General features: G+C 45.9%; 1 protein-coding gene across 50 annotated transcripts in view; it reads left to right on the forward strand.

Moving 5' to 3' along the window:
* The window catches only part of Ttll5 (tubulin tyrosine ligase like 5), a 218,128-nt gene that overhangs the window by 118,686 nt on the left and 81,080 nt on the right, over positions 1-18,362 (forward strand). For all 50 annotated transcript variants that reach the window (NM_001427290.1, XM_087552823.1, XM_087552827.1 and 47 more), the window contains 1 exon segment: positions 6,991-7,145. In NM_001427290.1, coding sequence (NP_001414219.1) covers positions 6,991-7,145 — 155 coding nt within the window.

Below are 18,362 nucleotides of genomic sequence, written 5' to 3' on the forward strand. Positions count from 1 at the left end.
CCTCAAGTTCAGAGAACCGCCTGCCTGCCTCTGCCTCCTGAGTACTGGTATTAAAGGTGTGTGCCATTCTTTCGTCTTTCTTTTTAAAAGGTAGGAACTCCATCTTGCCTCCCCCATCACTTTGGGAACGTGAACTCGGTTACACAGACTTTTGAAAGCTCTCTTTGTCAGATTTCAAACCCAGTTCCAAGGCCTGCCTCGGCGCAAGGGACATAACTACTGTAACTGTCTGTAACCACTAACTGTTTCAACTCATCCCAGGATACAGCTCTCCGTTTGCCTGCCCTCACCACAACCCTCACTCAGCTGGCCTGGGTGGGGCTCCCAGAAGGTTCCTGTTGTCTCTAGAGCCAGGGTAGATTCTTCCCAAGGTATTGTCTGTCTCCCATCACTTTGCCCTTCACCAAGCCAACATCTGCTTCTCAGACATTTCTTCCTGCTTCTCTGCTGTTCTCTGTGTTTCACCCCCTTCTCAGGCATCTATCTCATATGCCTTATTTGAATTTTCTTAGTGCCATGTTTTGGAGATCTCAAATACTATTTTATCTCGAGTTTTAGGTGGTCAGGTCCTATGTGGCTTGAAAGTGGGGCAGAAGCCACGTTTCTCTTTGTACCTTCCCATTCTCCCCCAGCCTTGGTTCACATAGATAATATGGGGATTCCGTTGAATTATATTCGAGTTATAAAGTTGTTTTGAGCATGCAGGACTGCGTGTAACTTCAGCCAAGGAAATGTAGTTAGGTCTGCCCCCCAGCAGTAAGAGCCTGTCTCTAAGTATCGGGGCTGTTTTCTGGGAACCCACGAGGGCAGTTCCGGGGTATTTTAATTATAGTGCTGGCATCTGCGCTACCTTTAGCAAACAGCGGTGACTAGCAGGACCACTGGCAGGCCAGCACCGGAAGTCAGCTGCCTGCTCTGTTTCTCCCATCCTCGTTCCAATCCATCACCCGTATTTATCCCTGCTGTAATTTAAACACCTGTCTAGGTGGAATGTGTGCGATGTGTCCTTACCCCACACACTCAGATATTTGCTCACCTGCCTTATTCGGAAGGCTGACTCTAAAATAAATAGTGCTTGGTACTAAACGGTGAAATTCACTGAGGTCACCGTGCAGTGGACATGAGACAGGGAATGGTATAGAACATCTGGGTTAGCTGCTGCAAGAGTGGGAGCTGCAGAGGAGGGAAGGAGCAAGGGAGAAACATCTGCCAGGCAGGCCCCAAGGCCAGATTTCCCATAGGCAATTGCTCCCTTAGCTAACCAGCCAGAAGAAGGCAGGGGTGGAGGCATATGTAATGAATGACCTGATGGGGTTTAGGTTTAAATACTGCTTTTTAATAACAGAAGTATAGCAAGTAGTCTTAGACTTTCTAAAGTTTGTTCTGAAATGTTTTGTAAGCATCTGGATCCTCAGCGTACTTTCAAAGTTTAAGCACCTAAACTCCAAGGAACTATGAACCCTGAATGTCCCTCCTGGAATTGTTTCCTCTTCTTCCTTGTCTCCTTGTTTTCTGTCTCACTTCCTCCAGGGTGTTTCTGCCATCTGTGGAAGGTTCCCTTAGCTTGTGAAGGAGAAGAAGCAGTGTGCTTTCCCCTCTCCCATTCTTGCCTTTTGGTGATTTTCAGACTTAGAAGGCAAGTCGACTATCTGTGGATTCTGTTAAATGTAGGCTTCAGTTTGCCGAGGCTGGACTGTGTTCTACATTGGGTCAGGTGTCCAGGAGTTCAGGCGCTGCTGCTCCACAGAATAAAGCTGTAAGAAGTGAGGTACAGAGGTGCAAATGCTGACACATGGTTGAAGTCACAAGATTGGGAAGCTTTGCCTTAGGAAGTCTAGGAATTGAATTTAAGAGCCACACTGAGTGATTATTTTACCTCTCAACCTCAGTTTCAGTTACTCTGTCTTTAAGAATAAATTAATTCACACAAGGCATGCTGAGCGCAGTGCCTACAAGGAGCTGTTGAATAAATTCAGCCATTGTTAGGTTCCTATGGTTCCATAGTCATTGCTGGATAGTGGGAGCTGAAAGGTGATACCATTGTACCTTTACTAGGGCATCCCAGACATGCACTTACAGATGCGCACGGCTCCTCTCAGACTGCTGCGCTAACTTTAGATAAAGGCGCACGAGACATGGCTCAGTGCTTAAAGCCCTGCTGGCTGTTGCAGAAGGCCTGAGCTCAGTTCCCAGCATCTACATGGTAGCTCATAACCATTTGTAACTCCAGTTCCAGGCAAGCCAGCACCTTCTTCTGACTTCCATGGCCACCTGATACACATGCATACATGCAGGCAAAACATTAAAACACATAAAATAAAATAGATCTTTAAAAAAATGAATGTCCATTAAAAATGGTTTTTAAATTGCTCTGTTTGTCCTCTAAATCCATTTGTGGCCAATGTCATGATTCTAAGCTTGACAGGTTTAGTAGCATGTATTCTAGTAGCATTTAGTAGCATGCATTAGCCCAGGGAAGCCAGCTGCCCAATGACTGTGACCTCTCCTTTAACAAAAAAACAAGTGTTACTACGGTTTTTACATACCATAAGCTAAGGCTGTCTTTAGCAATAAAAGAGTTGTTATGGCTCTATGTCTCATATACACAGTACCGTTTCTCACTTTCTCATCTAGTCAGAACTAGGGAAGTATAGGCAGGTGGAGAAGCAGATGCAATGTGATGACACCCATAATTATCTTCTCAACGCCCTGAGACCCCATCGACCTGTGGACTCACCAGTGCCAGGAGATTCGCCTTTCCCAGGGAAAGTAAGATAGAACTAGGGCCAAAAAAGGATGCTGGGGTCCACAGTAGCTCAGCGATTTCTTCTGCCCATTATAGAAAAGACCAAGAGGCTAGAAGAGGACCAGGATAGTTCGTGTGTTGTTGTTTACCCATTATACATATTTGTCTGTAGAGATAGTCAAGACTGAAGGGGAGTGCTGGCCAGTAAATTAGCCACTAGCTAGTTGCATTTTAAAATTAAAGTTTAAAATCTAGATTCTCAGCCACGTTTTAGTCATACGTGCCTCGTGGCTGCCCTGGTGGATTGTGCAGGTTATCAGTTGATCAGTGTTCTGATGACAGCACCAGGAAGTGTTTTGCTAAGTAGTGTTCTGAAGAGCAAAGCTAGAAAACAAGAGTGACCTGCAAATTTCCCCTTTTTCTTGTTTAAAACTGCATCACACCATTCCATTACAGTAAGGACTGGGTTGTTAGCATTCGGTGGAGCGGGGTTTGTTTGGGGAAGAGGTAAGGAGCAGGCGTGGGACTGCCGAGTATTCTCATCTCTGCCTTGACCATTGCTGACTCTCTAAGTAATCAACAGTGCTCCACTTCTGTGTATAAAGAAGTCACCGTGGCTGCCAATTCTTGGTTCATCTAGAAAATAAGGAATGGACATCAACTAAATTAAGAGCCAGCAGCTGCTCAGACTTGCTTGTGTGTTTCTGCCACCTTTTACTCTATTTTGGGACAAATTGAACTGACTGAGCTTGGTTTTTGTCTTATTTCTTAAATGTCCTCTGAGGAAAAGTAAAAGTGGGAAGTAAAGTTTAAAGAAAGATAGAAGAGCTAATGATGATATGTTTGATAATGTTTTAAAGTGTTTTCTAATAGTTTAGAGTGAACAGGATTGTTTTCCTACATCCAGGTTAGAAAATGGGTTTTGAAACCAAAGCCCAAGTTCCACAACTGTTGCATGGCTTTGGGTAAAGCCCTGTAGTAGACTCTCTGAGCCTGAGTTCTCTTCATTGTGAAACAGTGTCTTCCTCTATGAGTGATGGGTAAAGTGTAAGTGAACTGTCACATCCAGCGTGTCTGGTGCCACTCAGATGTTAAGCAATGCTGTCTAAGGAGAGCATGCCACATGCACTTGGAGTCCAACACGTCTCACCTTGGTCTTGACACCACTTAGATATATGGTGCTTGTGACCTGCTTAGGTCCTTCGGACTTCTGTCCTCTCTTTGGTAAGGTAGAGGGATAAGAGCATTCCCCGGGTTGGATGAGTGATGCGAAGATGGCATTCCAGGGCACACAGAGTTCTCGGTAGGTGGGTGTTTGCTGTGAGGGGATAACACTGGTGTTTGGATTAGGGGCTGAATTGGTCATCAAACCTGTCAAATCCATCCTCTCCTCCCCTCTGCATACACTTCTCTCCAGATTCTGCCCTTTGCGCTAAACATGGCAAACTCTGCACTTTTTAATCTATTGTTTAGCCACTATAAACTATTAAGCCCCCTTTATTATGATTTGGTACAACTTTTTTTTTTTTTTTTTTTTACTTATGTATGTCTGGCTATGTAGCTGCAGAGACCAGCAGAGGGCACTGGAGTCCCGAGCTGGAGTTACAGGTATTGTCTGCCACCAGACCATGGGTGTTAAGCACTGAGCCCTGGTCCTCTAGAGCAGCAGCAAGCTCTCTTAACCACCGAATCTGTGTTTCAGTACAACTCTCACATATCACAACGCCCTTTCTCACACTGTGGTATTTCCACAGCCTACAAGATCACGTTAAACTAATTTAAAATGCCTGGTGTTTAACAGAGCAGACAGGAGTGGAGTCTGTGTGGGTTAGGAATATATCCTTCAGTCCTGCTGGAGCCAGTGTCACTGTCTCAGAATCTAGCCCTTGCTACCTGTAGGGTATTGGAAGGAGTACTTCAAAGAGACTGGCATCCAGAGAAGAGGTGCGCCCCTAATTTTCACCATTCCCTTCTGTGTGCATTAGCCCACACCTTCCCTCTGACCCTGGTGCCTGCAGACAGCAGAGCAGGAGTAAAAAGTCATGGTTGGCTCCCAGGGCCCTTCTAAAACCTGGCCCACCCTAGAGAACAGAACCACAGTGCCCCATACACCAGCCTCACAGTCACCAGAGACTGCTCCCTACCTATGGAAAACAGCTTTCTGTCCAGAAGGTACAGCTTGGGCTGTTCTCCTACAAGCTCTATAACTAGGGAAGAGATACTGTGCTGTTGCTAGAGAGGACTTTATGTTTCCTGATTTCAGGTCATTTTAAGATTTAGAATTCTTCCCTATAAATAGTAAGGTTATTTAGGTCCCATCAGTGTCGTATAGGAAAGCATTTCCCTTCCGTTTGCTTCTCTTGCCTGAAGGTCTGAGACACTGCTCTGGCAGTTTGCACACAGCAGTCCTGCACTCAGCACTGAGTCTTCTGCACCCCTGTTCTGAAGGACTTTCCTACATCCTCCCTTTCCTCTCACCCGCTGTCACTGACTTACACTGAACGCCTTCCCACTGCAGTGGGAACAGACAACTTTGAAAAAATGGTGTGGCTCCTTAAATACTAGAGAAATATGGAGAATACTCAGAAGCACAAGAAAGAAATGACACCACAGTGCTGAAGTAGATGCTATCTGTGTATTCTGGATCTTTCCTTTCCAGCTTTTGAGATGTTTATCCACACGTCTATTTTATGTTTAAGATTTACATTGTGATTTTTACTAGTTTTATTCCCCCTTGAGTTAACATCATGTTCGTAGTTCAGGTGGTTCTGGGGGAAGAGGTGAATGAATAAGCAATATTCTTTGATGTGAATAGAGCAGAATGTAACCATCTTGTTAGCCATTTATACCTTCTCCTATTTCATGGTTAAAACAATGCTTACTTTTAAGTGCATTTTTAATGGATATTTTTAATTTACATTTCAAATGTTATTCCCTCTCCTGGTTTCCCATCAAAAGCCCCCTATCCCCTTCCACTCCCCTTCTATAAGAGTGTTCCCTCTCCCCAACTACCCCCCTTCCTGCCTCCCCACCCTGACATTCCCCTACACTGGGGGGGAGAGGGAGGTCCAGCCTTGGCAAGACCAAGGGCTTCTCCTCCCATTGGTGCCCAACAAGGCCATCCTCTGCTACACATGCAGCTGGAGCTATGGGTCTGCCCATGGGTACTCTTTGGGTAGTGGTTTAGTCTCTGGGAACTCTGGTTGGTTGATATTGTTCTTATGGGGTTGCAAGCCCCTTCAGCTCCTTCATTCCTTTCTCTAACTCTGCAACGGGGACCTGCGTGTTTTCTATAGTGTGTGGTATGAGCTGGACCCCGGCACTCCAGTCACTTGAACCCTAGTCCTCTGCTCCTCTGCTTATAACCCAAGGCCTCAGTGCAATCCTCACCCTTTGCTGCTGTGCAGACTGAGGACCAGGGCCCTCGCTGTACTCGTTACCAGACTCTGAATTTGCATGAGAAGTGGAGGATGGACTCATAGGTACAAAGGATGGTTCATCCTAGATTCTAACACATGTTAGCTGCTGTTGTAATGGTCACTGTCACTGTCCCCAGATGCATTCTTTGAATTGGTCTAGAAGTATACATCAGAGTGCGTGTATGGTGTTCTAAGTGGTGTACCTGAATAACTTTGGTAAATTAATTTCAGGAAGTACTGTCTCAGCTCGTGGTCATAGCATTAATCTGAGCCCCTGTGCTCTACCCCTTGCCACTGTTGGACACGTTTATTATATAACAGTATAACATAACGAGCTTGTCTTACCGTCTCTTTGTAATTTACACTTTTAATCATTCTCACAGATGGAAACAACTAGTTTTAAATGTTCAATGGCTGACCACAGTCCATCCCTGTGTAACTTATTTATGAAGGTTACTATCCATGTTAGTGGACTTTCTGTATAATTCTTATTGCTATTATTATTCCCGAGCACAGCTGGGTGAGCTTCAGAACCTCCGGTGAGGAAAGAAGGCTGTCTGGTTTGAACATTGCCTGACTCAGCCCAGCGCCATCCCGAGAATAGGGATAGAATGAGTGCTTGCTACACCTGACTCTCAGACTGCCCATGCCCCACCTCTGCTGTCCGTGCACAGAAGCCAGTCTCTGCTCTGTGCCTGTGTCCCAGCCACTGCTTTCAGCCCAGATGAGTCCGCACCGCTCAGACTGTGGTTGCTCCCATATGTTTCTCATGATACTTTTCTAAAGCTCTGCGAAATCAAGTTCTCTCCATCTCCTCATTTCTAGGTGACAAACCTGAATTTGGCAAGCAATGTCATAAACAGAAGCAGTGCGTCAACCCCCCCTACCCTTCGACCTGTCATCAGTCCTAGTGTCCCGACGTGGTCTATGCAGTCAGACCTCCACACACCTGAGAACCACTCCAGCCCCCCTGGAAGCAGGTGAGTGAGTGAAGGGCCCCGGGCTAGCATTTGGGGTACACAGGACTGACCTGCCTGCACTGCGTCCTGAGTGTGATGGTGCCACAGAGAGCTCTGAGTGGAATCTAGCAAACAGCTATCTTCTGCCTGCCTGTACACTTCCTCTAGCACTGAGCCCAAGGCCTAGTTGAATTTGTAAAGTTGTTTCATAAGGAGGAAATTCCTGATATTTAGGAGAGTCACTGTGGTAGATGTCTGAGTTTGAGCTTTGTGCTTGCCTCCGGTTCTGTTTTTAAACGAGTACTGCATTGTGCTTTGGGTACTTTGGACTCTGCTTTGGAAGGGCATTTGTTTCTTACATTTTCAAAACCAGTTTACATAATTAAGTGCCTACAGCTTCCTCTAATAGCATTGATTTGAGGAGTAGGAAGGTATTTCCTTTATGTACTTGAAAAAAATGGTAGAGGTTAAGATCCAAATGATTCTGTATATAAAGCAAGGTCTGAATTGAGAAAGAAAGCACTATGTTGAATAATGTTCTCTTTCTATATTTTTTAACAATCCCTGTGTGGGGGAAAATTTAAAAAACAACAACAAAATAAAGGACATGTTCTTTTTTTTCGTCTTCTGGAGGCAGTGCTTAGAGAGGCCTGAGAGTGATCGGTCCAGCGTCTGACCTAGGCTTTCCTACAGGACTGCCTCTAACAAATCTAGGCTGTCTCTCTCGAACCCCTGCCAACAGGACTGCTTACCTTTACCAAGAAGGAGGGGAAAGCACCTAAATCTGCATGTGGTGTGTCCAGGCAGACTGCGAGGGGTCCGTGCTGTGAGACCTGAAGTCCTTGTGAGATCGTCTAAGACAAGGAAGCTCGTCAGCAGGGCCCATGGTGGCTCCATGTGCGCCCAGTGTGACCGTGACAGGATCAAGGGGGCTTTCCTTACGGAGGAGCAGAAAATCATTGTGAAAGTGTTGAAGGCACAAGCAGAGAGTCAGAAAGGGAAAGAAATGTGCAGCTTTTTTAAGAAATAAAAATCAAATCTTGGTCTATGAAAAAGAAAAGGAAGGAAGGAAGGGTGAAAGAACGAAACAAAGAAAGAGAAAAAATACAAAATAATTTCCCAAATATGAAATTCCTGGTTCTCAGTTTTCAAGTATGGCAGTATCCTCAAAGGCAGTAAAGGGATCTTGGTACTAAAGCCTCAGCCTGGCACAAAATGCTTGGGGACTGTGCTTACTTCGAAAGCCTAACCACCTAGCCTCAAGCCACAGGCCCACTGTGGGAGAGAAGCCATCCCTGAATGCTGTTCCCTGAGCTCAACATGGGTGCCATGGCACGTGCACACACTGACACACAGAATAATAATTGAAATGTTTTTGTTACTTTGTTTTGTGTTTTTCCCCATTTTCATTGAATTTTTTCATATTCATCCCCAGCCCTCACCCACTATTCCTCTCCACCTCCCTACCCTACTTCAAGTTGTCTTGCTTTTGACTGGAACTCAGAGAGATCCACCTGCCTCTGCCTCCTGGGTGCTGGGATTGAAGGCATGTACCACCATACCTAGCTAAAAAAAATTTTTAAAGAACAATATTGGGACAATCACAAATTGTAAGAGAACGATACATTTCTTAGCACCGTGTCAAGTACTGTTGTCTGTATGAAATTTCCTGAACCAGTGTAGAGTCAGCAGCGGCGGTCCCTCAGTGGTGAGCAGTGGGAAGGTGTGATTCTTAGAGTGAAGCCTTTGACCACAGGGATCCTGTTCCCTTGAAATGAAGCTGTCCGGTGTCTCAGTGTGTCAGCCCCACTCCCTGCACCCCCACCCCCACCCTGTGCCAGTAATCCCAGCTGTTATCTCTTCTGTGCTACTTGCTGGAAGCTTGAGAAGGAAGATGAAAGACCTGGGGAGGGAGGAATTACCTAACTGTTGAAGTTGCTGTTTGTGTCAGAATTAGTATTTAAGGAGCTAATTTGGGAAACAGAAACCATGTCCCGGAAGTGACATAAGCACATTACATCATGCCCAGGAATGGTGTCTCTTATTCCCATGGTCATTGTGGTTGGGATCAGAAGAACCAACTCACAAGAGTTGCAGACAAACAAGGCTGCAGCACTTTAAGGCTGGGCGCTCTCCACAAAGTCCTCCCCATAGGAAAAGTCTGTTGTCTGATCTACAATCTACAGAGTAACCACATTCCTGAAATAGAAGTCATAGAAAGGAAGCTGTTTATACGTAACAGCTTTGTTCACCTTGCAAGTGTTTGCAGTATTCTGTTTTCACACCAGGGCAGAGCCAGCAGTCCTGTGGAACACATTTGTGCTGCAGCCTCTGCTAGTCTATGTGAATGACAACAGGCACTCTCTTACTGTAAACAAATGTCGGAGTACACATTTGAGGGGGAGTTTGTAGCACTTCACATATTTGGTGGGGGTGGTTTTAATAAAAGTTCTGGATAGCTGAAGACATTTCTCTTGGTAGCACCTGTTGAAAATAAGAGGAAAAAAATGATAGGATATGTCAAAGTCCGAGCCGAGACCTAATTTCCTTTGACCTTCTCCCAGCCAGACTCAGGCCTGCAGTGACCTGGTGTATTGTGTTTGCCTCAGTGCCTCTGCAGCCAGAGTGCAGCCCTGTGTAGTTCCCTGTGCTTTCCATCTTGGTTTACTGGTCTACAGCTCTACCTGCTTCTATTTAAGCATAAAGCCTGCTGCCAGACTCCAGTGCAGTCTAAGGAGCCTCGGGAAGTCTTCCGTGGCTCCCAAGTAACCTCTGGTTGCTAGGACAGCTAGGGCCTCAACCTGAAGGTTCCAGTTCCTGTGGAGCCCTGGGAGCAGCCACCCAGGAGCAGTGCTGAGTGAATTCTGAGGTCTTAGTTTGGGCTGTGCTGTGGTCCCAGCCAGAGGCATTCTGCTCAGTCCTGAATCCTGATTTTCATTTTCACATGGTAAGTCCCTGTGAAGAGGGTATTTTTGGATATTGACTTAGTCTTTTGTTCCTCCTTTGTAGTGAGAAGGAACTAAGCTTAAGGAAGATGGGAGTCGTAGCTTAAAGATGTGAGTTTTAGTACTGCTTTTGACACCAAGAGACCCTTAGCTAGTTGCTTCGTCTTTTTATAGGGTAGCATGCTTGCATGTAAGCTGGTCTGTTTTGAGAGCTTTTGTGTTGCCTTTGATCTCCTTGGAAGTGGAGGCTAAGTAAATAGAAGGTACTCTCACTGGTTTCTGTGATGGCAACAACAGATTCCAGGCTGATAGTCTGCTAGTTCAGTGAGCTAGGCTGCCCAGCGAAGCTAAAATGTAGAGACAGACTCCCAGTGCTGGCTGTGCTTTTGTCAGCTTGTCGGAGAACTTGGAGACTTGGTAGCCACAGGAATGAATAACCAGTGACTCACGAGGACTCACAGATAGTGTTACTCCTCATTTCCCCGTTGCTATTGTTCTCCGTTTCATGGATCGCACAAGTTTTCACCAGACAACCTTATTCTTCCCTCGATGTTGGAAACGGCTCCAAGTGTAGCCTCAGGGCTGTCGTCTCCCATTGGGCCAGTGTGAGCTCAGTCCAGCGCCTCAAATCCCCTGGTTCCTTTGGTCTGTCTGGAGTCCCTGCTTAGGCTTTGTTGTGGGAGAGGAAGGCAAAGAGCCACAACTTGCCCAGACAGTCTGAGACCTGGCCATGCAGCTTGCAGTTCCCTAGACACTCTGGAGCTGGACTTGGCCCGCCACTCTTCTGTTGTTACTTTTCAGAGGTAATAAGTGAGATTAATTGCAGGCCATTCTCCAGAAGAGAGACTTGTTAGGGCCAAATGCAGTCACGTGTGTATAAGCCTGAGGCATGCCTCAAGCAAGGCCAGTGTGGGATTACCCAGCAGGACTCCAGGATGCAGGTACCACAAGTTTATGACCTTTTCCTCAGGCCTTATCTCTGCTCTCTAGATGTTAGTACCTGGCTGTTTTGGATTTTCTCCAGCTAGTGAGCTAGGTTGGGTTTCCCATCATCTGTTTTCTGGGCACAGAGGGAATCATTTGAGGCTGTGAGCAGGTGTGCAAGTCTCTTTCCTCTCTACTGCCAACCTTCCATGGCTGGACCACTTGTCATCAGGGAGACGTTCTAGGTGAGGAACACTCGATGGGCTGAGGGTGCTTTTCTCGTTGAGTCCTTCCGCAAGACCTGAAAGGGTTACTATAAAGTCTTGGCTGCTACTTGGAGTGATTTGGGAAGGACGGGGCCTCAGACAGCTTGGCAGGAACCTGAGGTCCTGTTTTTTCCAGACCAGCCCTTCCTTGTGGGTCGAGCTGTCAGGGAATCCCACGAATGTCTGGCCTCTGCCCCTTTGTGTGTTTTTTCCAGCATTTGTCATTGAATTATTTTTATCCATCTCTGGCTTTTTCATACACACGCACACACGCACATATCCTGGGGATTTGTCTGTTCCTCGATGTTAAAGTTAGGAGAGTTGACAGAATACAAGCTGAGTTTATTCCTCCTTGTGATAGGACAAGCTATTGTGGGCATGGGGTGCCCTAGCTCCCGAGTAAGCGCTTTTATCTCCACACTTGGCTTTCTACCTGAGAATGGGGATCCTGGCAATAACAGTAACAGGCTTTGTTACTCCTCCCCTCTGTCCTCCTCTTCAGTAACCAGTCAAAGAGCCTGGTATCCTGCTGCATGTAACATTTAGAATAAGTTTTTCAAAGATTCTTATTCCAGCTTAGCTAACATTTTTCTCTGTTTGTTTAAATTACTTGTCCTAGGTAATGCTGGGGGTGTCAGGCCTCTGACTTAACATCTTTTTGTTCTCAGTCCCTGGACAGCAGCACTTGGTGTGTTCATCTCTTCATGGTATTTCCTGCCCATTTCCTATGTCAGGCATTGTGCTACATGCCGGGGTGGAGCATCCAGTAACACAGTAGCTGCTGATGTTCAGACTGTGTGGTCCATGTTCTCAGTAGAGGGTTTGCAGGTAGATAGGGAATAAAAGATATGCAATCCTTGGTGTTTGATCACCAAGAAGTTAACATCTGCTATGAGAAGGGGTTGTATACATGGGAAACAGTTAGAGAGCCATGACAGGCAGCACATAGCAGGTAACTGTGTTTCATGGCCCGGGCAATTGGAAAGAGAATGAAGGCTACAGTCCTCTCACACATTATTACTACAGCATGTCAGAACCTTTAGCTAGTGTACTGAGATGAGCTCGTCACAAAGGGACAAACATATGCACTCTGTACACCATACAGGCCATAGAGATAGACTATAGGTGGTTGCCAAGGGCTGGGCAAGAGCAAAGGAAGTATCAGTCAGTGTTTGGTGGACACAGAGTTTCAGCCTTGCAAAATGAAACTATTCTAGGAACTGTTGTAGAGTAATGTGAATGTACTTAGCATGCCTGACAGAATACATAAGATGGGAAATACAAAACTGTATGCTTTTTAGAACACTTTATAAAACAACAACATGAGAAATCTGTGTAAAGATTCAGAAGAGAGGTCTATGTTCCGCAGAAACTGTTCAGTAACCAAAGCTGCCAGCTTTATAGGAAGTGGGTCTGAATCCCTGCCGGGAAGGAGTACGGCAGCAGAAAGGGAGAGAACCTAAGGGTATGACAAACCTTGGTTTTCTCTAGTGAGCCTGTAGCCTTGGACAAGTTACAGTTAGCCACGCCTTCTACTACCCCCCAACCTGTGTGTGTGTTCATTAACAGAGGTTAAGCCTACAGCCTTGTGCATTGCTAGGCAAGCACTCTCCACTGAGCTATATCCCCAACCCTTCCTATCTTTTTAAAATGTGCATAATAACACCTACCTCGTTAGTTGTTAAAGATTCAGTGGAGTTGTGTGTGGAAGTAGCCAGCATAGCAGAATGCCTGGTTTAGGTATAGGTTCTTGATAACTTGAGTTGGAGGGCTGGGTGGGGGATGATTTGGGCAGACTGACTCCAAGAGATTGACTTTAAATCAGATTGCCCAAGGTGAGACGCTACTGCAGCACTCTGCCCTGTGCTGTCTAGATAGCACAGCCTCCGCCCCGAGGAGCACCTGAGCCGGATTACCCAGAGGCAGTCTTTCAGAGGCCGGGCAGTCTCGGGGATGAGCCAAGGAGAAAGTGCCCTTGCTGAACTCTGTCGAGGGGCAGAGACTGCACAGCGCCTTCCTCTCTGCTATCTTCTGGATGTTGACATTCCCATGGCAGCTCAGTGTCCCAGCCAGGAAACACTCACACTTTCCATCTGTCCTGGGGGTCGAGCTTTGGGACAGCCTTTCTCGGGAGGAGTTTGGAGCTTATAATTTTGTACTTCATCCTGTTATATAAACACCAATCTTCAGCCAAAGAGCACAACACAGAAAGAAACCACTTTGGGGGTGGGGTGGGGGGCAGGCTAACAAAACAGTTCTTTTATGTTGGAGCTCTCCAGAAGTGATTTTTCACCACATATTTCTCTTTTCCTCTTTCTCATAAAACAAACTTTACCTGACCTTCATCCCCCTGAGAACTCCACGCTGACATCCCAGGAGCCTGGGACTTCCCCAGCATAGGACCAGCAAAGTTCTGCATATTTCCCTAAGCGTCCCACTTTCTGTGCCCACTCAGCCACAGTAATATAACCTTCTCGGGGATAGGTGTAGACCCAGGCAGCTCCAATTTGTCACAGGGTCACTTCTTACTGTGAGAGCAGCTGAGGGATGTTGGTAAACACAGGAAATGTGTCCTCACGACTGGCTGGGCATTGTGCCAGAGCAAAGGAGGCTTGGGAACTTGGGGCCTCATCTATGAAGAAAAAGAAGTAGAAGCAGCTCCTTCTTGCCCACGAGTCAGAAATGAAATACAGACTGCTAGTCTGTCATCGTGAGCTTTGCCAGTTCGCACCCAGAGTGGCAAAGGTAAAATGTTGTCCAATCTCACAGGGTGAACACACATAGACACATACTATCTCAAGTAACTTCACTTTGTAAGAGTTTAGCCATCTGAATGAAGTTGATGCTTAGTTTTTAGAGTCTTAAATAGCGGATTCCTGTGCCTGGGTAGAACTGAGAAATTCTAGTCATCCCTCAGTATCACTGAAAAAGAAGTTAGAGGACCCTGCAGGTACCAGAGCCTCAGGTACTGTAGTCCTTCATACGACATTATGTAGTGTCTGCACATCACTCACACACACCTGCCCACACATGCTTTGTCTCCAGATTAGTTGTAATACCTAATATTATGTATGCAGAGAGCCATTATAACATTATAGAGAATTATTTGTCATTATGGAAAAATTTATGTTCAGTACAGACTCAATTAATTCTTTTTGATCTGAAGTTGACTGAACCCTACAGGCAGAGAAGGCTGAAGCAGCATTCAGGTTGCCCTCCGTGTCTCTAATCCGCTCTTAGGTTGCTGTCACTATCCCGCCGTTATCTTTACATATATTCAAGTGAAAGAGCTCAGAGGGAAGGCTGTCTTTGCCTCTCACTTCTGTAGGGAAACACTGGTGATCATCAAGGCCTTACCCAGCACTGACAACTCACCTGGACGAGAGTCCAGGCAGCTTTCCTGACTCCCAGCTGAGCAGGCTCCTGAGCAAGCTCAGCGAAGGCCTCAGCACTTTAAACAACAAACAGGAGTTTGGGTTGAAGAAGTTTGAAGGAACAGCTCCTCCTCGCACCTGTGTTTTAATGACCATAGACTCCTAACACCTGACACCGTGCAGGTCCTAGCGGCTGCAATGAGGAGCAGTTTGGAGTGGATTCTTGGGTGCTCTCAGTTCCCTCAAGTCAACGACAGAACCAGGGAACTGTTGGATCGGCATTTCCTGCCCCACACCCTTTTGCAGCCCCTGTAGAGCCTGAGGGCATCACTGTGTGATGTCTTAGTGCCAGGGCAGGGAACGCAGCAGGTTCTGCTCATTATACTAAGGTTTATGGCCATATTAATTATGAAGTGAATGCTCTCATATTGATCATGAACCATTAAAGAAACTAGACTTTAGCAAGTGTCTTAAATATGGAGTCTGTATTCTTCAGGAGATATAAGCAAAGCTTGTGGCAGATGAGAGACAGTATGGGAGAACTTCAGGTTTAAAAATTCACCACCCAGCATGCATGGTAAGTCATAGCAGAATATTCCTAATGTGACCATTTGTGTACTTTCGTGGTAGCAAAGATTTGATTTGCAACTTTGATGAGTCACCAGGTTAAGATGGTATTAATTAGGCTTCAAGACAGTGATCAACATGACATTTGGCCTGGTTCTTAGATTTTGCTGTCATCCTGCAACAAGAGAGAAATGTGGGCATGTCTCAGTGATGTGACTGCGATGTGGAAGACTTTAGGTGAGGATTAAGGCTCTCTGACAGGACAGGGGAAGATCCCTTAAAGGAGGTGACCAGTGCAGAATGGCTAGGGGTTTTGAACTATCTTCCGTGGCCAAATGGCACAAAAGAAAGTGGGCTTCGAAGCTCCGCTGTGCTGCTGCTAGTACCTACCATTGTCTCAAGGCTGCAGAAACCTAGCACTTGAGTTTAAAGTACATGCTCCAGAGACTTTCCTTACCTTCTTCCCAGATACCTAGAACATGGAACTCCTTGGGCAGAGAGGAAAGGTGAGACTGGTGATGAGTGTTCCAACGGGGAGAGTGGTTTCATCTGATGTTGGTATACTAATGTGCCTTCCCCGTCAGCCTGCCACCAGAGCTGGTTCAGGCCTTGAAGAATGTGTCTTTAGGGAGAAAAATTAGTGACATCGTTAATACAAGAACTATAAGAGAATATGTGCCTTTCTGGGAAGTAGCGGCAGTATTCTCAAGTTGGTGAGAGTTGGAAGACTAGAATGTTAATACTGGTTGAATAAACTGGCCAGAACATCATGGAAAGCTAGAAGCTGATTAGAGAAGGGTAGGTGGGAGTTGAGGTTGGGAGTGGGGGTCCTTGGTACCTGACTATGTAGGATCTATGAACCATCAGACAGATAAGATTTGCGATTCTGTTCTTTCAGCTAGCGTTGACACATTGGTCAGGCGGCCTAGGGAACACTAGTCTGTATGTCTTTTTGGCTTTTTGGGTTTGTTTGTTTGTTTTTTTTTTTTCATGTAAAATCCAAAGCAGGTGATTAAAGGGAGCACTTGGCACCAGGGTGTTTCACAAGGTACCATGGATGGAAAGCAAGAATTTCTATCCAGTGCCAGGCTGTGAACAGTGTACAGAGCTGTGAAGAAAATTGGAGGCAGGGAAAGACCTGCAAAGTGGGCCAGATATTTCTGAAGAGACTGTGCATGGGAACTAGTTTGGACAAACACGATGTTTCTGCTTGAAATAATGCGTTAGTCAAAAAACACATTCGAGCCTCAGGAATAGGAACTAAAATTAAGCTGGTTCTAATAGGGATCTTTTTATTTCACACAAGATACCAAAAAGTTGAGAGTTTCAGAAATATAGGTAATCATTTATTCTGATCTCTTCCACATGCATGGCTAAATGAGAAATTAACAGGGAAAAGTACTTCCTGGCTTTGCCAGTGAGGGGGATAATGTGACAGTGTTGGCCTCCAGCACACAGGGCCCACCTCTCCAGGCTGCTTTTCTATTCTGTTTTATTTATTCTGAATATTTTTCTTTGTTTATTAATACCTTGTTAATTTGTGTTACATTTTCAGGAAAAATTGACCTAATATGCCACAGTCTGAAAAGCAAACTAAAAGACTGATTTTGACCAAATCTCCAAGGTCCCTCCTTGTAGTCCCAGCCTGCCTTCCTCCTGTCATTCCTTTCCACACTGAGTCCCCACTGCAGAGGAGCAGAAACCAGCTGGGGAGGGTTAGGCACTCACCTAAAATCCCAGTACTTGTGGGTGGGAGGTAGTGGCGGGTGGATCTCTGTGCGTTTGAGGTCAGCTTGATCCACACAGCAGGTTCCAAGCCAGCCAGGGTTACACAGCGAGAAAATAAAAATAGACTCTAGTGCTAGAATTACAAGTGTGAGCTACCACACCTTTCCTTTGGTGCTTACTTCCTTCTAGTTATCCAAAATCAGAAGCACCGGCAAGGCAAGCAAGAGGCCTTTTGCAGTCAGAGGATGATGCTGAGTGTGGAGATGGGGTGGGCAGGCTCCCTGCTGCTCTCACCTTCTCCCATTCAGGACAACCTACAGGACTCCTAAAAGCCATTTCTAGCAGATACTCCAGTGGCCTGCATCTGGGTGCACCCTTCACTCCCAGCCTCTCTCATGGCTCTTGGCAGGGAGCTGTAGCATCTGCTGAATGTGTGCCTCTGAGTGCTCCTCTCCATGGTCCTTTGCTACATAAGCTTTCTGGCTGCCTCTGTATGAGTGACTGATGTGAGGGAGTGTGCATTGTCAGCTTCCACACCTCTGCCCTTTTTAAAACAGAATTCATTGTCGTTTGTGTATGTGGTGTGCACATTCGAATAACTACATGCATGTGTATTCACCACATCTGTGCCGAGGGACTTTGGTCTCTTAGAACTCAAGTTACAGCTCTTACACATGGCCTGATATGGATGCTGAGATCCAAACTTGAGTCTTCTGAAAGAGTCTCATGTGTCCTTGACCACTGCAGCCCCCCAGCTCTGCTCCTAACACACAGCAGTGTGCTCGCTCTCCCTGGTGTACTGGCAGACTGCACGAGGCCAGCTAATGCTTTGTATCTTTGTCTCTGAATAGAGCCCACCAAAGTGTTCAGTGAAGCTCAGAGGGTTCCTCAGGAGGCCAGCATTGCCCAGTATAGCAGTCACAAGCTATAGTTGGGTACTTAAATCTAAGTTCAAGGTCACCCTCTACTAAATGGCTTAACCAAGGCTCACCTGGGCTATATAAAACTTTACTTCAAAAAAAAAAATTAGTTTTATTTCTTAGTCTCATTCGCCTTAAGTCAAAGCTCAAAAGTCACATGTAGTTTGTGGTTTCCATTTTGGGCAGCGCAGACCCAGAGACTAATAAAAGCCCCAAACTAGTCAGAAACCTAAAAAGAAATAAAATTCTAAGAAAGGCATATTTTTGATTATCCTCTCAGGATCTTCTGTAGACTTGAACCGCTCTTGTTTAGATCTAGCCATTTACCACAGATGCTGCTCTTGAACTAATTTGTGGTCCCGGGAGGGGCGAATTCCAAAGCCTTAGAAATCTCAAAAGGCAGAGCTTCTGTGTTACTAGTGCCTAACCAGTCTGGAGCCAGAGCACCTGACAGGAAGAGCTTTCAAAGTATTAGCACTTTGTTTTCTGAGCAGTCCACGGCTAAGATGCTGGG

The sequence above is a fragment of the Rattus norvegicus genome, chromosome 6 (assembly GCF_021556685.1).
Source record: "Rattus norvegicus strain SHRSP/BbbUtx chromosome 6, alternate assembly SHRSP_T2T, whole genome shotgun sequence".
Lineage (NCBI taxonomy): Eukaryota > Metazoa > Chordata > Mammalia > Rodentia > Muridae > Rattus > Rattus norvegicus.